The sequence below is a fragment of the Glycine max genome, chromosome 7 (assembly GCF_000004515.6).
Source record: "Glycine max cultivar Williams 82 chromosome 7, Glycine_max_v4.0, whole genome shotgun sequence".
NCBI lineage: Eukaryota > Viridiplantae > Streptophyta > Magnoliopsida > Fabales > Fabaceae > Glycine > Glycine max.
In genome coordinates this window covers 43,722,043-43,744,358 of record NC_038243.2, presented here as the reverse complement: position 1 = coordinate 43,744,358, position 22,316 = coordinate 43,722,043, and the positions used below count along the sequence as shown (strand labels likewise).

General features: G+C 33.9%; 5 protein-coding genes across 7 annotated transcripts; 1 reads left to right on the top strand and 4 right to left on the bottom strand.

The window, feature by feature from the left end:
- Positions 1-7: 7 nt before the first annotated feature.
- On the bottom strand, positions 8-5,318 carry LOC100786205 (DEAD-box ATP-dependent RNA helicase 58, chloroplastic). Of its 2 annotated transcripts, XM_003528628.5 has the most exons (10): positions 5,028-5,318; positions 4,848-4,941; positions 4,664-4,777; positions 4,409-4,531; positions 3,141-3,245; positions 2,549-2,707; positions 2,405-2,473; positions 2,088-2,177; positions 1,140-1,280; positions 8-347 (listed from the first exon to the last, which is right to left on the bottom strand). In XM_003528628.5, the coding sequence occupies exons 1-10, from the start codon at positions 5,285-5,287 to the stop codon at positions 84-86; spliced, it is 1,419 nt and encodes a 472-aa protein (XP_003528676.1). In that variant the 5' UTR covers positions 5,288-5,318; the 3' UTR covers positions 8-83. The 2 variants fall into 2 exon arrangements, with proteins under 2 accessions (XP_003528676.1, XP_006584070.1); XM_006584007.3 differs by lacking the exon at positions 5,028-5,318 and having other exon boundaries at positions 4,664-4,773; positions 4,848-4,943.
- A 2,258-nt stretch (positions 5,319-7,576) lies between these two features.
- Positions 7,577-10,670, top strand: LOC100785684 (E3 ubiquitin-protein ligase RHF1A). Its single transcript, XM_006584005.3, has 8 exons — positions 7,577-7,916; positions 8,677-8,723; positions 8,842-8,904; positions 9,006-9,117; positions 9,270-9,538; positions 9,643-9,750; positions 9,847-10,183; positions 10,420-10,670. The coding sequence occupies exons 1-8, from the start codon at positions 7,767-7,769 to the stop codon at positions 10,444-10,446; spliced, it is 1,113 nt and encodes a 370-aa protein (XP_006584068.1). The 5' UTR covers positions 7,577-7,766; the 3' UTR covers positions 10,447-10,670.
- Positions 10,671-11,374: 704 nt separating this feature from the next.
- On the bottom strand, positions 11,375-12,711 carry LOC100809384 (glucose and ribitol dehydrogenase-like). The gene is made up of 4 exons (NM_001254229.2): positions 12,531-12,711; positions 12,079-12,455; positions 11,628-11,986; positions 11,375-11,554 (listed from the first exon to the last, which is right to left on the bottom strand). The coding sequence occupies exons 1-4, from the start codon at positions 12,654-12,656 to the stop codon at positions 11,532-11,534; spliced, it is 885 nt and encodes a 294-aa protein (NP_001241158.1). The 5' UTR covers positions 12,657-12,711; the 3' UTR covers positions 11,375-11,531.
- Positions 12,712-14,864: 2,153 nt separating this feature from the next.
- On the bottom strand, positions 14,865-16,250 carry LOC100809917 (uncharacterized). Its single transcript, XM_003529572.5, has 2 exons — positions 15,756-16,250; positions 14,865-15,449 (listed from the first exon to the last, which is right to left on the bottom strand). The coding sequence occupies exons 1-2, from the start codon at positions 15,882-15,884 to the stop codon at positions 15,219-15,221; spliced, it is 360 nt and encodes a 119-aa protein (XP_003529620.1). The 5' UTR covers positions 15,885-16,250; the 3' UTR covers positions 14,865-15,218.
- Positions 16,251-17,482: 1,232 nt separating this feature from the next.
- LOC100808837 (NEDD8-activating enzyme E1 catalytic subunit) lies at positions 17,483-21,011 on the bottom strand. Of its 2 annotated transcripts, XM_003529570.5 has the most exons (9): positions 20,768-21,011; positions 20,533-20,696; positions 20,258-20,460; positions 19,634-19,866; positions 19,501-19,563; positions 19,346-19,402; positions 19,018-19,139; positions 18,833-18,950; positions 17,483-17,973 (listed from the first exon to the last, which is right to left on the bottom strand). In XM_003529570.5, the coding sequence occupies exons 1-9, from the start codon at positions 20,858-20,860 to the stop codon at positions 17,686-17,688; spliced, it is 1,341 nt and encodes a 446-aa protein (XP_003529618.1). In that variant the 5' UTR covers positions 20,861-21,011; the 3' UTR covers positions 17,483-17,685. The 2 variants fall into 2 exon arrangements, with proteins under 2 accessions (XP_003529618.1, XP_040873394.1); XM_041017460.1 differs by having other exon boundaries at positions 20,258-20,696.
- Positions 21,012-22,316: the final 1,305 nt, after the last annotated feature.

The window sequence follows — 22,316 nt, the reverse complement described above, 5'->3', positions numbered from 1 at the left end:
AGGTAACTATGAAAATAGAGTCAGTCGGAGGCACATTATATTATAGTCGATCAGATTAAAATATGTGAATGTTTAGCCAAGGTTTATGGAACAAGCTCTTCACAGTTAAACATCAACTCATTTTCATATCTCTGCAGAACAAATCGCTCATCTGGAACTATAATGCTGGTAACAGTACAATTGATGTCAGAAAAGGGTTTTCTACAAGTTCGCCCTGCTCGATGAAGATAATCTATGGCAGTCCTTGGTAGATCAAAATTGTAAATGTGAGACATTTCTGGAAGGTCAAATCCCCTAGCAGCTATATCTGTTGCCACAAGAAGATAGCCACCTCCTTTTCTAACCTCCTGAATCAAAGAGACAGCAAAATGTTACCACCCATTTCCCCCTTAATCTTAACTTGCCATTTACTCACAATCAATGCTACAGACTAGTCTCCAAAGTCCAAACAAGCATACTTCTGCCATACGATAGTGTACTGGCTTAAGAATTTTGATCAGAAGGTTTAATTCCACAACAATAGCAGTCAAATTAAGAATTAAAAATCTAGCACATTTTAGGCAAAGGACTGGGGTAACTCTTCCACTAAATTTTTCCCACTGGTGATCAATGTCATAATCATCAGCCATTACTCATCATAAATTCTTCCCACTGGTGATCAAGGCAGTGATTTCAAGGTTGAAGAGTGGTACAAACACATTCTAACACCGTTTTCAACCCTCTTTTCTATTAGTTGACATTCATGAGGGTCCCAGAGGTTTGGGAATGGGAACCACCAAATGGAGAGAATGAGAGACACATATTAGTAGGACTCACATGAATTTCATTAAATAGGAAAGGAGAATGTGTTGCTAGTATTTCATGCCAAGGTTTTATTAAAATATTGACTGTGTTATCTAGACCAATATACTTGCTGGTTCCCAGTTAATCCAGTATGACCAACCAGTACAATTTGGTTATCAGAACAAGAGTTTGACTGGTTAATCAAAACTTATTTCGAACCTAGCTACGAGTTAGACTGAAGGATGACAGTTATAATGAATTTAGATGCAGAAACAGTGATCATAATGCACGGAGGACTGATAATTAGGGGGTCACCAAAGAAACCTCCTAATATCAATCCACTGAATGGCACTTACCAACAGGGAAGCTGCTCGTGAATTGAAATTCATTTTGTCTTCAAGGAGGAGGATATCTAAATCACCTTGGTATGATGTCTTCAAAAAATCAATCAGAAGGGATGTTGATGGAGCCTTTCCAGCCTTTTTTGACTTCTCAGACTGCAAAACAGAATATGTAATATTAGATGATATATAACATTTCACATACATTGACTGAGTCAAACAGACATTAAATCCAGATATATGGGCTAATCATTTGAAGGGCACCGACTGCCAAGTAATGATCAATACAAACAACCAAGTCCTATGAATATGGATTTTAAGCAGTGTTTCAGGAAAATGATCATAAAAAAATAAGGATTTATATCCTCTAAAATGCAAGCAATAACCTGTCATGAGAAAATATAGTCTTACTAAATCTATAGTCTGTTATCCATGTGCATGTATTTTGTCAATAATTAAGCAAAATTTCAATCAATGATCATCAGCAATGCAATTACTCTCTAAAGTGCACCTTGTAATTTAGAGGATCTTGATCCAAGAAACTATTCAACAGCTCAAGCACTAATGACAATCACAAATACTTGAGTATAGATTTCAAATGGTTATGCAGGCAAAAGTGATAAAATAGAAATAACTAATCCAACAGTACCAGCACAAAATAGCAATACAACATAGGAAAGATTCATCGTGTTAAGTATGCATTGGATAATAGTTATGCAAGACCAGACAGAATTATTTTATCAGTGAATGTTAATTATGCACTTTATAACTGCTTCTCATGTCTGGGACTAATGCTCTGAAAAATTGTAAAGGAAAGTAAGTCATGCACTAATGTAAAATGTTTAAACTTTAAAGTTAATTCCATCCACTCCCAGGGCATGATCTACTGATTGCATTATCCAATTGATGCAAAACGATTATTGCATAACTAATTGAAGGAGGAGAAGCAAGTTCTATGCATACCTGCTCAGCAACAAATATAATGCCAGACTCAGGTGCATCAGATTGTATCAAGGATAACAGGGTATGTAATTTTCTTTTGGTATCACATATCTGATGATTGAAATAGCATTAAAAAAAATTAGCTAATACCAAAGATATGTCTTTAATAAACAAGTGACTTCCAAAACGATGCAATTGAAGTTTAAACAATTCTATATACATCTTCCCAAGGTCTAAGAGTGGCAGGCAAACAAAGCATTAAAAGAGAAAGACATCAATTTTGACATGGTAGAAAATTAGAAATACACAAGGTTTCTTCAATAATCAATATTCCTTACTACAAATCTATGATATAGGCGAGATGGCATAGGCTCCACTGCACTGACATGAATATGTACCACGTCTCTCTGGAAAACAAATAAAGAAGTCAGACAGAAAGTTTAAGGTACCTCAAAGACAAACATATAATCAGATCAGCATACCTTTGTCCATTTCTGCTGCACAGAATCATGAATAAATCGGTTGTGCTGTGGTATAGATGCACTGGCAAAGACTGTCTGACGGTTATTGCAAGATGAATATGAAGTCAAAATCTTTCGAAGAGAACTCACTTGCTTTGAAGAATTGAAAATGCAGTCAACCTAAACAGATAATAATATAAAAAAAAATAAGAAATAAATATTTATGAAGTTGCTGAGGGGCAAAAAGAAAAATAGAAGCTGGCAGGGCTTATATAATTCCAGGTCTTGTAATTTTCATATTTCACAATTTGTAATTCCCTAAAGGTGTGAATGCTGTTTTCCACTTGTGAAAATGTGGAAACAAAAATAATGAAATCTAATATTCTAAAAAAAACACTTTTAAACTAACTATAATATATTTCGCTTGCCAGAGCCCTGAACCACATAACTTTTTCAAAGCAATTATAGCTGGATGGTGGTTCAGTCATACGTTTTGACTTTTAAAACACACGGAGATGACGAAAACAAGACAACTCTGGAAATTTGCTTTCACATTTTACTGAAAAATGCATAAAGACTAACTGATTTAAATTTTAAAGATTAAAACATTTACCTCATCAACAATCAGCACCCGCACAGTTTCAAGTGAAAAAAAATGTCTTTCAAGCATTTGGCATAAACTCCCAACTGTTGCAACCACTATTGTTGGAGGCTCTGCCTGAAATTTGAGAAAGCAAAATGAGCAGGAAAAGGGTCTTCTCTATACAACTTAAAGATGCCAGTGACTAGTTCAAGAGAATATAAAAATCAATGAAATGTCATTATCATGTCATATATGTAATAGGTTTGGGATGCATTTGGGAAAACAGCTTAATGAAGAATTTATTCAATAAGCTTTTATCAGACGAGAGTTTATTCATAAACTAAAGCTTACTGAAATAGACTAAAAAGAGCTTATTTTGACAAGCTTTTCCGTGAAGCTTATTAAAATAGATTAAACAGAGCTTATAGGAAAGTCATAAGCAACGTCCATAAGATCAAATAAACACTTCCGTTATTACAAATTTATATTATTCAAAGCATAAAATAGTCTACGTTACAATATATAAGAATTAAGGACTACATCAAACCAAATCCCTACAAAGGTCTAAAGTATAAAAAAATACAAACAAAACACAAGAAATTAATCATTGGTGCCTAATCTGTGATGCCCATCACCCCCATCCACTAACCATTTGTACTATAAACATATAGAGAATGTGATCTATTTCACAAACTTTAGTATGTTTCAGAGTTTATTTGTTGGGCCAAACAGGCGAGTCAATAGAAGATTTAAAATATCCATAAGAGCATAGGTTCTCGTTCTGGCCAATTGGCCACATCTACAAGATTAGATAACAACTACTCTCGTTAAATAACTGTTTCTTAAAAATCACAACTGCTTAACAAATTCAATTAACTTTCAGCTGTTGAATAATTTTTAGTAGTCATATACCAAAATTTCAGAACCCAAAAATTAATTGGCATCTGAGTATCTACAATTCAAAGTTTTATGCATACATAAATATTTGTGGCTGCCAAAAAATAGAATATAAGAAAGTAAGAAATTAGAGTATGAATGAATTGCATCAACAGTAGATAATTAGATATTGTAAAGAAGGGTAAATAAAACTTAATCAGACTAGTAGAAAAATATGAGAATCAAGAAGAAAATTCATTATCTCTCAAATAATTCCATAAAGATTAAAAGAAAGGATATCCTGTAGTGTTAAGTAGAATTCAAAAATTGCAGCGAGCAACCATGTGTCAGTCACCAAATGTATTTGGTTAAAAAAACAATACAGTAAAACTCATTGAAGAAACAAGACGAAAGGGTTCTACCTTTAACCAAGTCTTGTGTCTTTTCAGTGTTCCTCCATCTAGCAGAGCCATGATGGAACATGACTTCTGCTCCCCATCAACTCCAGTTGGCTTTGCAGCCAATGTCCTAGCAACCTTGGTGACCTTGTCATCAAATTATTTTGGCACTCAGTAGTTACCCTTTGCAAGGAATTACCCTAACAAGTTGCACTAACGATAATCAACATGCTACTGCCTACTATGACATCATACATAATAACTCATAAACATTCTTACTTGCATGCCAAGTTCCCGGGTGGGTACCAGAACTAGGGCTTGCACGGAAGATTTTGCAGCATTGATGATGGAATGGATCAAAAGCAGGTATGTGAGTGTCTTCCCAGAACCTGTCTAAATAAGAAATAAGAACTTGAAGTAAATAAAAAATAAAACAAACACAAAGGTGCAAAATAAAAATAACCTGAGCATGAAGTATGCAGTCAAGCCCGGAAAAAAGGTAAGGCAGTGCTTCCCTCTGGATATCTGTAGGCATTACATAACCAATCTCTTCCATCCTGAAAGAAACATATTTATCAAATTCTGAGCACAAAGCAATGCAGCTTAGGAGAGAAAAAAGAGGAGTGAGAGGTTTTGGATTTGCCTTTGCAGTATATGTTCGGGAACATGCGATTGGCATAATTCTCTGAGAGTGGGAGTGGTGACCTCTGAAGGGGCTATAGGAGAAGTATTTAGAATGGCCTGTGGAGTTCCGAGCTTGAGGTTAGTGGTGGAGGAGGAAAAGTGTTTGAGAAAATGGTTGTATGAACGAAGGATGTAACAGTTAGTAGGAGCTAACTTTTCAGATGAAAGAACGCGCAAAGTAGCAAGAGGCGACAACAGTGAGAGTGTGTTGCTCTCCATGTCTTGTTGATGATGATGAGCGCCCCTATCCCAAACTACCAATATTAGGACAGTTGATCCCAAAAATATCAAAATGGGCTGGGCTGCTCTTATTTTTGCGTGGGCCTCCGGCCTGCAACGAGTCGCTTCCAGTAAAGACCCACCTGACTTGGTCCCCTTTGAAATTAGTTTATTTTTTAGTGAAGGTTTTTTCTTTGATTCACATTAGTATTTATAAGCTTTGCTGATGATGAATCTTATTGGAAAACCTAATTGGTCCACCTTTTGTGGAGGCTTCTCTCTTATTATATATTTTTTTATCTACAAGACTTAAATCGATATTTTTTTAAAGAAAATTGATTTTAATATCACTCAGATTAATGACTTGTTAATTAAAGTAGGTTAAATAACTTTTAAATGAGTTAAAAATTATATATTCAGGAAAAATCGTTGATAGAAACTTCAAATGTGAGCTCATTTGATCTTCAGGGATAGTCTGAGGATGACTTTGGTTCAATCTTGGACGGTGGTTCGTGCATTTGATTTTCAACAATGGAATGGTGGAAGTTGCTTAGACAAACCAGGTCCATTCCCTTTGTTTTTTTTATTATTTAAAAGTGTGAAGTAGGTTGATAACACGTGTTTTTAATATTATAATTATTTTTAAATGAATTAATTTAAGACAAAATTTAATTTACATTATTAATAACATGTTTTTTTTATTTTCTCACATTTAAATTAAATGAAAATTTCTTATTATTTTATTTCAAAACAACTACCCAAGTCTCGATCGGCATGCACCCTTCTTATCTGTAGATTGATTTGGTCAATCCAAACAAAATACATGTCTCTGAGTTGGTTCTTATTTTTTGCCGTTCACGCATATCATTTTAGTCAATCGTATTTATGGTTGCCATGTTACAACTACTTAGAAATAATTTTTCAATTGTGATGCGAAAATCAATAATTTCGTACCTTAGTCCAACGTGCAATAAACATTATTTCAATAAAGATCAAATGCAAAAAATCCATGTGACAATTTATCTAATCTTTTTAGTGTGAAACTTGATCTTCTTCAACCTCCTCTACCTCGATACTCATCACTCTTTTCCTTGTTTTCAACAAGATTGATTTCGAAATCGTTGAGCAAACATTTATTTTTCTCTTTTATTTCCTTTTCATTTAGTAGTCTGCATGTAACAATGCCCATGTTTAATTTTCCTTCTTGTGAAGAGTTACAAATTTATCATTTTTTGTAAGTGAGAAGTTAGGATACTCTAATTTTTACTCTCAGTAACTCAACATATGTTATTTTCAAAATGATTATACTTCACCAAAAAAACTTTTTTAAAATACCAAATCTCTTAAAATTAATTACTTGAAATTGTAATTCAAATAACCCTTTAATGTATTAAAAACAAATTTTAGGATATGTAAAAACTTCAAGAGAAATTAACATTTTAAATTTTGCCATATGAAAATTAAAAAATATATATTTAATTTTGTTTTTAAAGTTAATTTTCTTGTTGAAAAAAAAACACATCTCTTTACGAATAATGATGAAAGAATACCATAAAATAAAAAAAAAGGTAACACAACAATAAGATTAAAAGAAAATATAAAAAATTTAATTGGATCTCATATATACACAACAACTTATCTATTTAAAATGATTTAGACTCCTATATACTCTCATCTTTACATCTATCATCATTTCTATATTCATAATCCTACACAAATTTAATAAATTTTCTTGTTGAAAAAAAAACATCTCTTTACGAACAATGATGAAAAAATACCATAAAATTAAAAAAAAAAGTTAACACGCAATAGGATTAAAAGAAAATATAAAAAATTTAATTGGATCTCCTTTGTACACAACAACTTATCTATTTAAAGTGATTTAGACTCTCCTATATACTCTCATCTTTACATTTATAATCATTTTTATATTCATAATCCTACACATATTTGATAAATTCTCCCAACACTTTCTTATTATTTTAATAAAAATATTAATTATATCAATTATTCACGTCAATATCCAATGGGTATAACTGGTATTAAATAGAATAAATCTTAAAAAAGAATAAGAAACTTTGTGACTAAGTTCTCACTAATAATTAATTTCATACTTGATTTAGACAATTAAATAATTAGTCTCGTAATTAACTCAAATAATCAAAATTTATGAAAATATCATAAATATGAGTAAGTTAAGACCCTAATTAAAATGCTATCAAATAATAATAATAATAATAAGTTATCACCGTCAATGTAAAAAGACAACACACAATTATTATAAAGGTTAATCGATTAGATTCCATGAAAATCAAACCGTCTGAATGGGAACTTTCCTACGTTCTCATTTTGTGCCTTTCTCTTCTTTTCACATTTATTGTCTTTGACCTTTTTACACACTCTGACACTCTCTAGCTCGCTCTCTCTACTTTTCCACGCTTCTTTTCCTTATTTTCTTCTCTTCTGTTCTCCGCTACTTATGGCGAATTTCACCTCTTCTTCTCCCTTACCTCTAACTCTAACTATGTCACACATTTCAACTCCGTCATCTTCTGCGGCTTTCGACGACAGTTCCGAGGATGCCTGCAGCATATGTCTAGAGCCATTCAGCACCCATGACCCTGCCACCGTATGATCCACCGCAACTTTTTTTTTCCTCACTCATTACATCAAATTGTTCTATTGTCACTTTGTGCATCTGGGTTTGTCCGAAAGTTACAAACTTGCATGAATGATCCCGTTCCCTGGGCTTATTGGTTCTGCATTTTTTTAATTTTCATCAGATGGAACTGAGTCATAGGTTTGCTTCGTGCGATTTTTTTTTGGGGGGTTTTAAACATGATCTGGTTTTAGGTTTGTGTGTCTGATGGGTTACTAATCTGTAGGTTTAAAAGATTGGTATGGTTGGGAATTTCATATATATTTACTTTACTTAACATTTTATATAGTGGGTCCTTTTTCTTTAATAAAATGTGTGTTTTTATTTTATTTTACTCTTTTGAGATTCATATGTGATATGTGGATCTGTTTTGCCATGCCATGGTGCTTATTAACCCAGCATAAGGAATGATAAATGTTGAAGAAACAAGAAATGAATTTACAAACAATGTGCATATTTGCAGTGTGTTATTTTATCTCATTCTTGCACCAATTAGTTTAACTTCCTGATCTAGTTGGGAGTTTGAGGATTAAGTTTGTTGTTTAAACCTGTGATTGAGTGTTTAACCTTTTTAAATCTAGGAGATGCCTTTTGTTTTCATGTGTTGAACTTCGTAAGCACTCATCCCATGTCTAAGTCTGTAGAATGCCAAAAGGAAGTTTTTGTAGTCTTTAGGTAGTAGTATAAACATCTGAAGATAAACATTGACATGTTTCTTTTTCAACTCCAGATTACCAGTTGCAAACATGAATATCATCTGCACTGTATTCTTGAATGGTAAGCCTAATCCCTCAATAGGTGGTTTGTTTGATCTTTTAACTTTAGTTTTTTGAAGCCTTGGAAAGTGATGTGAATTGTTTGCTTTCATCTAAAAATTTCTTTTTCTCCCCTTAAGGTCGCAGAGAAGCAAAGAATGCCCAATATGTTGGCAGTTACTTATCTTGAAAGACCCTGCCAGGTATTTATTTTTTGTTGGAAATCTCCATTCTTCTTTCTCCTCACACCTTTTGATAGTCTCCTTGTATTTTAACTTTTAATCAACCGCCCATCTTTTTGTAGCCAAGAGCTTCTAAATGCAGTGGAAGCTGAAAAACGCTTAAGTTCAAGAACTGTATATTCACATGCATTCACTGATTCTCGTAGTCCCCTTCATCGGCTTAACAATGACCAAGTGAGTGATATACCTAGGAATTGAAAGTGTTGTTCTGTTTTGTTTTGTTAATATTTATTTGTAGAGTTTATGTTGATGTGAATGTCATTTCATTGATTTTTGAGGAAAATATATGATCACTGTTTGATGTGAGGCAAATTATTTTGTCGCAGGATGATTCTGATTTTGATGAACAACTTACGCAGCACCTAGTTTCTGCTGCAAGTAGAGCTCGTTATATCTGCAGAGGGGAAAGGCAGAGATCCCCTGGAGCAGGTCCTTCAGAGGTTCTTGTTTTTAACTCTTCTATGCATGCGTCAGGGATGCAATCAACACTTACAACTTCACCATCTTCTGGTGTGCCTTCAACATCTGCTTTTTCCTCTGTTGGCATGGTTACAACAAATACTTCTTCTGAGAGTGACATGCCTTGCAAACCCAGGTATTAAGGAGTGCATTCATTTGTTTACCAGGAAGCTTTTGCTGTCCCTAACCAGTAATCCCATTCACTCACTGATTTCTCATTGTCTTCCTTTGCACGTTCAGAGTTATTTATAGCCAGCCATCACCGGAGAATGCAAGGAGACTAAACACTTCTGAGATATTCTCCTTCCCTGAGTCCTTCAAATCCAAACTTTCTGCTGCTTCAGCCAGGTAAACGTGTTTGTGCATATGGATTCTTGCATGCTCTGGTTAGATGTTCAGAATCCCCTTGGTGCTAATATGTATGTATATGAAATATTGTAACAGATGTAAGGAATCAATTTCAAAAAATACTCGTGGTCTTAAAGAGAAGTTGATTGCACGTAATGCCTCAGTGAAAGAGCTGAGTAAAGGTGTTCAGCGTGAGATGAATGCAGGCATTGCTGGTGTTGCAAGGATGGTTGAACGCCTTGATCTCACCTCGAAACGGTCCTCGTCTCCTCTCATTCCTGTAAAAGGGAAGTCTGTCCAAGAGAATGGTGTTGAGCAGTTTCCTAATAAAGAGGAGAGTGGAGTTTTGGTTGCTGATGTTACATCTAATGCTGCCTCACTCGATTCTAGCTTGGTTGCTGTTGGAGTAGAAATTCCTCCTTCATGTGTTCAGGTTTACTTCATACATTTAATCCTTGAAATTTAACTGATTATATGCCATGTTTTTGGCACAGTCCATTATCATGTACACAAGATAAACAGTAAAAGTATAAAAACAATTCTTAGATAGGAAGAAGGGAGGGGTACCATAGAAATGAAACGAAGAGAAGTTGGGGGTTAATTTTGAAATCTTAAATGATTTTTTTGTTTAAAAGAGGCTAATATTTTTTCATGTGATGCTTTCTTCAGAGTGGACATGATGCTGTGATGACTTAGCTCGGATGGTGTTGTCTCACTAATTAAGGAAGAGGCCTGCAATGCAAGAGACGACTTGATAATAACCAACGTGGCTGTTGGTATGCGTCCTGCATTTGGTCAAATAAGTTGTAGAAATTCTAAGTAGTTTACTGAGCCAGCCTTTCTTCTTCTGCTTTGTTCTTTACATGTTTGTCGCTATACATTTTAATGATATAATATAGATGCTCTCTGTTTTCATTTGATTCCAGACGGCCCGTTTTATGTAAACTTTTAAAATTATTTAATATTAAAACGTAAGATTGTGTATTGAATTTAATTTGAAAGACTGAAAATGAACGTGTTAAGGACATCTCCGGTGGCCAACAGATACCTACTTTTAGTATCTTAGTATATTAAATTAATTTGTGTCTGAAAAATTAATTTTTATTCTTAAGAAACTCATACTAAGACTTAAGAATCCTACCATGTCATCTAAGACTTAAGAAACCTACTATGTCCAACAACAAAAGAAAAGAACCATTTTTTATTCTAAGAAATTCCATTGGAGATGGCCAAAATGACTCAAGTTAGACATGACGAGTTAAACTTGGTTTGACTTAAGTCGACGAGTTGATAAAATTCGTTAGGCTTTAAACTCGATGTAAATTTTATATGAATTTTTTTTTCAAATTTGAACTCAGCTTGTTATGCTGAAACAGGAAAGAATTATATGAATTCAATAAAATAAAATAAATATTATTTAATTTTAAGTGAAACGACAGAATAAGTCTCGATCTAAATTTGAATTGGTGTAGATATGTTGTTTCTCGACATATTGTTGTTTCAATTGATTGGTTTAGTGCCCTTTATGATGTAAGTAAATGTAATGGCTTCTTCAGAAGACTAAGAATATGAGCAGTTACTTAGCAGATTGTCTCTGTCGGTTGTGAGAAGACAAATGAAGATAAATAACTCACGTAAAGGTTTATTCATCTCAAGGCATATATGCTACAAACACAATGTATTTCAACGTAAAATATGCATCCGAACGTAACACTGCTTATTCAGGAGGGGTAAGCTAGAAAAACCAGTTCAATAGGAAATAGGTGAAGGCACACTATAGCTTAAGCGTTGACGACCATCCCACCTGCAAGCAAGTCCAAAAATGTGTAAGCAAAGTTGAACAGAGTTGTTAATGTAAAAGGCATAAAGAGGAATACCATTTGGATGGAGGACTTGGCCAGTAAAGTAGGAAGAGTCCTGACAAGTTGCCAAGAACAAATAACATGGTGCAATCTCACAAGGCTGAGCCACGCGGTTCATTGGCACCTCACACCCCAAGTTCTGAATCATCTCAGCAGGCTTTGAAGCTGGTTGTATTGGCGTCCAAACTGGGCCAGGTGCCACACCATTCACCCTAATTCCCCTACTCGCTAGCTGCTGAGAAAGACCTCTGGTGAAGGCCACAATTGCTCCCTTGGTAGCAGTGTAGTCCAACGCTTCTGGATTCCCATTGTATGCATTAACTGAAGTAGAGTTTATGATGCAGCTCCCTTCTTTCATGTGCTTCAGAGCATGCCTGCACTCATTTGTGTCAGGATATGTAATATGTTTCACTCTAGTCTAATTAATGTAAAAAATAAAAATAAAAAATTGTTATCTTGGATGTACTTGACCAAAAAGAACTGAGAAAAGATGTTGGTTCCGAAGACTCTCTCAAGCTGCTGTTGTGTGATTTCCTCAACAGAGTTTGTCAAATGCTGCTCAGCTGCATTGTTGACCAGAACATCAAGGCGGCCATATTCTTTGACAACAAGGTCAATGACCTGTTTGCAGTTCTCATCAAAGCCAATATCCGCTGCTATTGCCAATGGATTGTCTGCACCACTTGTCTTAGCTTCAAGCAGCATCTTCAGAGTATCATCTTTATCCCTGTCCTCATGGCCCTTTACGTATGTAAAGGCCACGGTTGCACCCTCTTTTGCGAAACACAGGCAAACCGCTCTGCCAATTCCTGAGTCACCTCCTGTCACCAACGCCACCTTTCCCTGTATAACCTCACATGCATTACAAAGACTTGCACTAATAGTAACCATCATAATAATGTGTTTGCTAAAATATACCTGGAGTTTATTGGCGGCCTTGTGATCAGGATTTGTGGCTTGTGGGAGTGGATTCATTACATGTTCTTTTCCTGGCTGAGTTTTCTGGCTCTGTGCTGGGAACTTAGACTCCTTATTGCTTGCCATTTTTGCAGAATTAGATTGTCAAGGAAACTTTTCGATCGGTGCTACAATTGTATATGGTATGAGGATATATATATATATATATATATATATACACGTTTTGAGTTGGAATATATTTACGTGTTGTTGTGATGAGTGGACGTGTACTTTTGTAGGGATGAGTAATGTCTCCAAGGAAAGGAATGGCTGCCAAGTCAAATGTGATGGCATGCCACGTAAAAGAGGGTCTGCCAACGTTTCAAACTCACGGGACCAAGCGGTGGAATTCAGAAGCTTGTGTGATTGATAGTCATCACCATCATATGTGTGTGTGATAGAGATCACGATCAAAGGTGAGAACTTGTACACTATTATATGATGGTTCGTGGGGGGTGGAATAAAACTGCCTACCTAAACGAAAAGAAAATTCATAAAAGTAAATGAAAGAATGTCTGAACAAAAATGGAAAGAAAACTGATTCGTTATTCAGTCTAATTAAGAATTTGAGTATACATGCATGATTAAGGTTCTTCTGACTTATCAATTAAATAATAATCAGTCATTGCTCCAAGTTTTTGAAACTTGATTATTAGCTTAAATAGTAACTAGCTGGCAAGCTGGGCATGTATCTATTCAGCTTTTATTTATAAATATTCGCCCATCTCTATACTGGCCAGGCCATGTCCTCCATCCAAATGGTATGGTATGTTCTTCTTGAGGATTGCTTGCTCAATTGCACAGAATTCATTATATGGACGATTTCATGTCTAATAATTTGCTTTATTTTTTATGAGACTAAAAACTTTCTTCTATACTTCAACATTTACATTTTGCAATTAATTTGGCTAACTTAAGATTAACTTACTTCACCTAAGCATTATTATTTAATAACCACTTACAAGTCACGTGAAGTAAACTAGTCTAACATCGAAGACAAACCAAATTAACTGCAGAAATTTATATAATAAAAAAAATAAATTAGATTAATTCCAAATATCTTACAAAAAAATAATAAATTAATATTTTTAAATAATAAATTAAAAGATTAATAAAAAATACTGTTAGAAAATTAAAATTAGATTTATTCCAACTTTAAATAGATTAGAGAAAGCCGTCAATAAAAAAAAAAAAAAAAAGATTAGCGAAAGGATAATGTAATGAAGCTCAATAAACAGCAGCAAATAAATCATAACGCCGAGAGTGGGGCATGAATAGAATAATTGATTGACACTTGATGACTAAAGGCAAATTGCCATGGCCCAAAACTTACGTATGCAATTGCAATCATTTACACCGCTTTACCGGTGATGAGATCAATCAAGTATACAATACATGCAGGAAGCATGCAAGGTAGAAGAGATGAGAATACAATACTAACAAAGATTAAAATTAATTAAAATGGTTTTAATTATTTATTTATATATATAACTAAGATTAATTTCTTATTTTTTTATTAGATATATTGTATATATAAAATTTAAATAGATGGTCAAGATTAAAATTAATTAATTGAATTTTAGTTTTATCTCATTGGATGCCTTTTCTTTTCTTCTTTTTTTACTATGAAAAAAAGATATATTCACTTTTGATTTACGCTTTTAGTCGTTTCAATTTCAATCCTTTTTAAGTTACTTTATTCTTCTCTCTCACATTTATTTTCTCTTTTATTTACAATTTATTCTCATGATAAATTTTCGAGATTGATAAATTTAACCAGAGTTACTTATGATTAAAGGGTTTTACACACGTTATTAGCCGTATATTCAGGAATAAATTTCTAATACAAAACCAAAAAGTTGAACAGCTTTAAGAAGAATGACCCACCAAGATTCGAGTAACTTCACTTATATTTGTTCATATAGTGACTCTATTATTTCACGTCAAAAGCTTCTGTTTTTGTATAAAGTGCTTTTGATCGATATGTTTTAACGCTCGAGTGACTATAGTATTTTATCTCAGCAAAAATTCAATAAATATGTTCTCTGGGTCATCAAATTGCCAATATCTTTAAGGCAACTGGCGCAGCTTATCTATATATGTCAAGAACAAGGTTGACAAATGTAATTAAATCCAAAAAATGTAAGGACTAAGGAAACAGTGAACAAACATAAATATCTAGTCATAAGCATAACGTATTATGTTTCTGAGTTATTGCCATGTTAGCAAACACATTGGTTTTGACACACACACACACACACAGCGAAACATAAAGAAAATTCGAAAGAAATAGTATAGAAAACTAAGATAATTTCATCAAACCAGATAACAATAAATCACGCTTGTGCTTGTGCACACGGTGAAGGGTTACAAGACCTTGACTAAACCTTGCTATAAAGACTAGCAAGTATATATGGCAATTCCGAAAACTATTTCACAAGATAGGGGTTATCCCCCACTTAATTATGTACATTAATTTGTCCACTTCATTAGTCAACGCATATTGACCTATACATCAATCCTTCAAACTATATAACCACACATTATTGCCTAAAGACTAAAGAATTAGACCCGTAAGTAATTAAACTTGGCAAAGTAATTAATCAATAGAACTTATGCAGTTTAATTTGTGGGAAAATATATATATCCTCAACCATTTTTGGGTTTGAAAGAACTTGTTATAGGAACTTGAGAAACCGTTTTTGTATCTTGAGTCTGCTTTTGATACTTAGCGTTTGAGCTTGATCTTCCTTTCCTGTGCTTCCTTCTAGGCTGTGTAGATTGGGGGATAAACACCCCTGTCCCTTTGCTTTGTCTTATCAAAGCCTGCTCGTAGAGGAAACCAGACTGTGGAGGAGGATAGATTGATCCAGGAAAAGTCTGAAAATTAGATAAAATGACCATGGACATGCATAATGAGTAAAACCTCTGTTAAAAATGCTATATGTAATTGTAATAAGAAAAAATTAAGTCCATGTTTCCATAAAAGTTACACAGTTAACTTTTAATTTCTCCAAAGTATATAAGTTATACACTTAAGTTAAGAGAGAATCTTAATTCGTGTTTATTTTTTATTTTCTTCTTTTATAAATATTTATCGAGAAATTCATCTAAACAGAACCTAAATAAAAAGAAAGATGCATGTGTGGTGTGTTTGAGGAGATTCAAGTGGAAGTAGTGAAAAACCTGAAGAGAATCAGGAGGACAAGTAGGAAGGGGGTCTTCATCTTCATCCATAATTAGTTGAGAAATTTGCTTGCTCAAGTCTGCAAAAAATAGGTCATCTTCCAGTTCCACAGCAACCTCCATAAGCATGAAACCAGTTAAATTAAGTATCAAGAGTTGAACTTTGATGTGTCTTTTATTCTGTTGTCCCAAAAGTAAGGGGGTTTAATAGAGGGGGAAAAGGGCAAGCATGAAATGTAAAGGGATGGGCATGTGGGTTGGTGGGGTCATGGGCACAGACACAGTTGGCCAATCTGGCTAAGGCCCACTAGAATCATGCAAGTGTATTGCGATTTTATCCGGTTGATCTTAAAGGAGATGAGGAACAGCAGGAAACAACTATTGTCCAGATATCTAATCCAAGATTTGTAGATTCATGATATATACTTGGTTGTGAATGGTCCACCCTCATATCCTATAAAGTTATATTATGTTATGGCTCATCATATTCATAGCTCAGTAAACAATCAATTTTTGCCCCCCAATGGTTCTTATCCCTTTTGTATGCTTGTAGCGGTTGCTCTTGGTTAAGATTGAACCACCGAGACAGATCCTGCATGTAACCGTCAGTGGATCTTCATCTCAAACAACTTGCAATTGGACCCAAATAGTATCAAAAGTGTATTTGCTACCCTTTTTTTTTTCGAGTAATAGTTGGACAAGGATAATGTGTATGATTAATCGATTATACTACTATAAGGGTCACCGTCGCAAGTCGCAACTTAAGCAGAGATATAATATAGAGGACAAGGCAGGTCAATTTGTTCAGACAGTTGCCCTTGATCAAACCTTGAAAAAAATACTAGTAATAGTCTGTGTGACACTCTCTTTCTAACATTATAATTGGTTCAAATTTATTGAACATCATAAGTAAAAGATCGGTGAGTCTTACAATTTCTATAATCTGGATGCTACTTAATCTATCTCATTTTTCGCCCAACTACCCCTGACCAAAGGAAATGTGCTTCCTGATTATGTGGAAGAAGCACTACTATTCTTTGGTCCATGTGAGGGTTGTTTTCATAATAGGCAATAGCCATAGTGTGTGTTTTTCTTTTTCCCCTATTCATAGTTTTAAATTACGTCTAAAGTTGCGTTGCAATTATAGAAATTATGAATAAATTAAAAAAAAAAAAAGCATTTGTAATTGTTGTTGCTGTATTATATTTAACTTTGTTAAACAGGTTTTTGATAATTTTAAACTTTTAACTAAATCCATGTAGTTTTAAATTTTTCATAATTGGTATTAATGACACGACAGTTTTTAAGCGACAATCATTTTTTATTTATTCTTAATACTCCTCTGTTCTTTTGGACTTCATCACACAAGTACAAGTGTGTAAGTGAAACCATGGAAGATTCGGCTATTCAACTAAGGTTTTCCCCCTTTTCCAGTTAATGAGATTCAATTTTTCGATGAACCTGCACCAATTGCGGAGTGACAAGACAAACCACCGTTTATAAAATTGCCGCTATATTTATGACTTAGCAAAAATTTCACGACGAATTGTGCTAGATAAAGGTCCTATTCGTATTTTATTATGATGGATAGATAAACCAGGTTACATTGACAAGGCTTTGAAGAGAAAATTAGTTGTTCAAGCACTTTTTGGGAAGGTCTTCTCTATCCGTCTGAGCTGCTAGAGTTTTGTTCAAGGAAATTTTCAGTTTTAATGATACCTTGGAGATTTAGAGCATTGAGAAGGTCACGAATCATTAAGTGAAACAGGTATCAAGTGTTACAGTTTTGCTCGTCTATGAATAACTTTGACAGGTAGAAACTGTAAAACCTTACCTGACCAATATTGGAAACAAGCTATGATATCTAACATAAACTATGCATATAGAGCCGAAAAAATTCTAGCAGCAAAACATGTTTGGATGTGGTAAGTTATGCTCCTCCAGCTGTATCCATATCTGTAACCCCGTCAACTCCCTTGAAAACAACACGTAATTTTCTCAAACAGGAAAACTTTTGGTCGTTCTTGATTGTTGTACCATTCACATGCACAACATCCTTGGGCAATTTACCCATGAGATTAAAAAGAGATAGATTCAGGTTTGATCGAGTCATTTCTTCCAATACAGGGGGAGCTTGCATGTACAGATTCTTTCCTCGATGTGTAATACTAGCTTTTGATAATCGCAACTTAGGATGTTCTTCCAGAAGATCCATGAACTGTTAACCACAATTTGATTCGAAAACACATCAGAAAGGAATATGCTAAAGATGCATCAAGATATGATTTGCTTAAAAACACAAATAACACAGATCAGTTCACTCATTGAAATACACACACACACATATATATATATATATATCATAAACACACTAGCTCTATACAGCACTAATTTCACTGATCTGAAGTCAAGACGCAAAACATTTAATAGGTGACAAAAAGATTATTGCACCTTTCCTAATGAATGTGCATTTCATGAAATAAACAAGCCAGGTCCTGCTGATAAAAAAAAAAGGCTAGGACCTGCCAGTAAAAGGAAGGACTCTTCACACAGTGAATTCCAAAGATTAATGCTTCCTATTACATATTCGACATTCTAACAATTTCTTGTACAGCCACCAATAAGGGAAAACGAGGAAAAGGAGGGTGGGAACAGGGATTGAAATAAACTAACAATGAAACCTTCTAGAATTGACACAGAAATTTTAATCTCCCCAAAATATCATTGTAAATTCTCCACAAGAGCACAAAATTAATGATAAGTTTTTAAAATGCAATATAATGGCTGTAGACTATAAAACCAAATGAAGACTAGTGAGAGCTGAAGAGACTTGTATGCAATAGGAATCCATGGCCATTTTCAAGGTCAGTATGGCTTTAAAGTATAAACTATAAAGAGCTAGCAACCAAAACAACTTAAAAATACAATTCCAATATTCTTTAATCTTTATCAAGGAGTATTTGGACCCTCTAAAGACAGAAGGAATTGACATTTTCTGCATAGCTGATCAGAAACTGATATATATAATTATATACATAAAAAAAAAGAACTTGAGGAGTTAATAATTGAAAAATAACCTTTTGCAATGTGATTGAAGGGTCTAGTTCAATTCGTATACCAGGACCACACACAAGACAGTCCTTGTCCCTTTCAAATTCTGCAACTTCAGTATGGAGGCCTTCTGATCCATTATACCTACAGGTATTAACCAATCAATAATATTTATACCAAAAGGCAAATAATAATAAGATAAAGGCCATACGTTAAATAGTTCGACAAAGTTTTGCTGCACTCTGTTGCAATCTTTAATGTTTCTAGTGCACATGCTGCTGATATAATTGCATTTGTTGAAGCTATAGCTGGTATGATGTTCTTCACGACACCCTATTAAAACAATTAATTTTTAGTGAAAAAGGAATAAATGAAAATACAGTTGACCCTCACAAGGGAAAACACAATAAATGAGATAAACATCAAACAATTCATAGGAATTCATCATTTAGAGAAAACCAAAGAACAAAGCTATACACGCCACACAAAAACTATGAATTTTGCTACGGATTAACTATCATCCCAAATCATCTACATACCTGGGTAAGAGAATAAGTAACCCCAGGAATGCCAAAAAGCTCAGCCCTCTTGACAGCCTGTAAAACATAAATAGTTAAACTTGTAACTGATCAATGGGCTAAAAATGTAGATTACACTGTCTAGAAATAGAAACTCACAATGAAATAGTGGTTACCTCGTCATAGACCCATTTCATATGCTCAGGGTTATCTGGATCAAAAGCCACTCCGCCATGAACCTGTACAATAAATTTTGGTTGAAATAATGGACATTATAAAAAATAACAGAAAGAATGAACGAAGATTTACCTCATTCCACTTAATCAAGTGGGCGTATTCAATACAGTGAGCAGCAGTTCTAGGGGTTTCAGCCAGGGTACACAAAGGAAACTTCACTTGAGGTGGAAAAAGCCAGATAGTACACTCAAAGCATGGTGTAATCCCTGGCATGATAACCCTAGCATGGCCCTTGAAACCTTCAGTCCCACCATCCACCATAGGTTTGATTGTCTCTTCTTGTGGATTATCATCAGAATCGTACTCTAGATTTATCAGTAAAAGGAAAAGAAACTGAAAATTAGCATAAGCAGTCTGCACCAAATCTTTGGGACTGAATGTAGAGATGGAAATTCTACATAATAGGGGTCATATAGTGCTAAAAACACCAATGCAGGACAACAATTCAAGTAATGAAACAAGCATGCGGGATATATAAAACCAAGGTTTTAAAAAACAGTCCACGACCGCATTTACGGCCGCAACATAAAGGTTTTTGTGGTGTCTGAGATTGCAATGCAACTGCAATTGTGGCCTCATCAGCTGCATTTAAGCACAATTTCCTATAACATTGCAATGAAACCACGACCGCAATTTCAAATCATAAAAGGCAAATAACAAGGAGAGTAAGTAAAAGGGTTAGTAAAGAAAACAGACCTAGAAAACTGCAGGCAACAGTATTGATATAACTGCGGGCCTCAATGGAATCAAGACCAAGGGCAATAATGTTAAAATTGTTGTAAAATTCAATTTCCTTGTCCTCGATCCTGCAAAAGTGCGGCACGATTTCCACACCACTAATTCTCTCCATGACACGCTTGGCAGCTACCTCGGCTTTGGGTTTGCCAACATCTTCAAGTCTACAAGCAAAGCAAGTTAACAACAACAAAAGCAGTAGATGATGTTGTAAAAAAGAAATGTATGAAGTTAACCTGAACAAGAATTGGCGGTTGAGATTGGTAACTTCTATGCGATCCATGTCAATGACCTCAAGGTTTCGGAAACCAGAGAGGGCTAAATCCTTCAACAATTCGCAACCCAAGCCACCAGCCCCAACCACCAACACTTTGGCGAAGGCCTGAAGGTCATCTCGCAACTGCGACAGAGAAAAGGTATAGAGAGAGAGAGAGAGAGAGTAGGAATAGGAATAGATGAAGGAGTAGGTACCTCAGGGCCAGGTTCGAACCTAGGACCGACGAGATTGCCAGGGCGGAGAAGGAGCTTGTCGAGGTCTCTTGATCGGCTTGAGGTATCCGCCATTGGATTTGGAGCTAAAGATGCTTCCCTTCCCTCGCAGTCGCTGCCTTCACCAGCCACTCGCGCCTCAGATTTTCTGTTTACTCTCTACTCTCTATTGCCGCAGCTTTTTCCTTTTCTTTTTCTTCTTTTAGCTTTAATTTTAAGCTAGCTTTAATTGTATTGGATGCCTAGGCCATGCCTTTTATTTATTTCGATCAAATTACTTTTAAAATTGATGGAAATAAGTGTTTGATTTAAAAGTTGACATTCGTGATTCTAATAAAACAAATTATAAAATTTCGTGATTACAATTGTTGGTTTCTTTACTTCTTTTTTTAACCAGGTTTCTAAAATATGGATACTTATTTTATCTTTTATTTTTTAAAGGTGTTTTATTTTATTCTTTAAAGTGTGAAAATGCATTTTAAACCACCAAGATAGATATATTTAAGAGTTTATTTTTATGAACTAATAATATAAAAAAAATTTCAATATCAATATGTTAGAAGTCATGATAGGTTCTCTTTGTAACAATTAATAAACTGATCATATATAAATAACATTAAAATTATTAAATAAATATAAATAATTGATAATTATTTTATTAATTAAAACTGCCATTAAGAGTGATGGTGTGTGTATAAAAAAATGACTATTTAACGATGAATAAGAGTAAAGTAACTGTGCAGTAGAAAAAAAGAGTAAAGTAACTAACCTCGATCATTAATAAAATAATCAATAATTAATATTGATTTATCATACATATATACATAATAATGTTAATCGTTAATGCTTTTATTTTGTCAAAAAAAAATGTTAATGTTTTTATCAATCATTAAAACTACTTTATTCCATAAACTCAGTTGCTCTTTTGGAGAAAACGATTTAAGTGTGTATTAATAACATTCTATTATAATTTTTTATTTTAAATTTCTTAATCAATGATTTAAGATAATAGATAGTATTCAGTTTTAAAATTTAGTTAAAAGTTGAAAAATATCAAAAATTGGAAAATTGAGATATGAAACAAAAATGTGAGAAATTTATAAATTTAGAAGCGTGTGATAAAACTAATTAATAACTATTCAATGTATATATAAAAAAAATAATGTTAAATTTTTTTATGTACAGTAATTGCAATATTAATAAAATGTATATAGAAATTTAAATTCATTACTATTATATAAAGTATATTTCATGTAAAAAAATAAAAATGGATATAATTCATTGAAATGAAGAAAATCAAATAGGAAAAGATGAAAAAATATATACTATCAATATAAATTTTTTTTGCGTATTTTACATTGCCAATCAATAAGAAATTACTGTTTGTAATTTAATACCAGTGTGTTATTTTCAGTACATAATTCGAGGTAAAAGATTGTGAATTTCTTAAAATTAACATCAATAAAATTAGAAGAAAAATTCGGTAACTCTTAATGTATAAGTCATGCTCTATTTCTCTTAGCTTATCAAA

What these genes read in the sequence shown, in the direction of transcription:
- LOC100786205 (XM_003528628.5), bottom strand. Translation starts at nt 5,287, where the DNA reads ATGGAGAGCAACACACTCTCACTGTTGTCGCCTCTTGCTACTTTGCGC. An exon ending in CCCGAACATATACTGCAAAG is followed by an intron (nt 4,942 to 5,027) that starts GCAAATCCAAAA and finishes TGTTTCTTTCAG; the next exon opens with GATGGAAGAGATTGGTTATG. An exon ending in GCCTATATCATAGATTTGTA is followed by an intron (nt 2,178 to 2,404) that starts GTAAGGAATATT and finishes TTCAATCATCAG; the next exon opens with ATATGTGATACCAAAAGAAA.
- LOC100785684 (XM_006584005.3), top strand. Translation starts at nt 7,767, where the DNA reads ATGGCGAATTTCACCTCTTCTTCTCCCTTACCTCTAACTCTAACTATG. An exon ending in CTGCACTGTATTCTTGAATG is followed by an intron (nt 8,724 to 8,841) that starts GTAAGCCTAATC and finishes TCTCCCCTTAAG; the next exon opens with GTCGCAGAGAAGCAAAGAAT. An exon ending in TTCCTCCTTCATGTGTTCAG is followed by an intron (nt 10,184 to 10,419) that starts GTTTACTTCATA and finishes TGCTTTCTTCAG; the next exon opens with AGTGGACATGATGCTGTGAT.
- LOC100809384 (NM_001254229.2), bottom strand. Translation starts at nt 12,656, where the DNA reads ATGGCAAGCAATAAGGAGTCTAAGTTCCCAGCACAGAGCCAGAAAACT. An exon ending in AGGCCGCCAATAAACTCCAG is followed by an intron (nt 12,456 to 12,530) that starts GTATATTTTAGC and finishes GAGGTTATACAG; the next exon opens with GGAAAGGTGGCGTTGGTGAC. An exon ending in CCAAGTCCTCCATCCAAATG is followed by an intron (nt 11,555 to 11,627) that starts GTATTCCTCTTT and finishes ACTTGCTTGCAG; the next exon opens with GTGGGATGGTCGTCAACGCT.
- LOC100809917 (XM_003529572.5), bottom strand. Translation starts at nt 15,884, where the DNA reads ATGCTTATGGAGGTTGCTGTGGAACTGGAAGATGACCTATTTTTTGCA. An exon ending in GTCCTCCTGATTCTCTTCAG is followed by an intron (nt 15,450 to 15,755) that starts GTTTTTCACTAC and finishes TCTAATTTTCAG; the next exon opens with ACTTTTCCTGGATCAATCTA.
- LOC100808837 (XM_041017460.1), bottom strand. Translation starts at nt 20,860, where the DNA reads ATGGCGGATACCTCAAGCCGATCAAGAGACCTCGACAAGCTCCTTCTC. An exon ending in TGTTGCCTGCAGTTTTCTAG is followed by an intron (nt 19,867 to 20,257) that starts GTCTGTTTTCTT and finishes TGATAAATCTAG; the next exon opens with AGTACGATTCTGATGATAAT. An exon ending in CTTCAATCACATTGCAAAAG is followed by an intron (nt 17,974 to 18,832) that starts GTTATTTTTCAA and finishes TGTGGTTAACAG; the next exon opens with TTCATGGATCTTCTGGAAGA.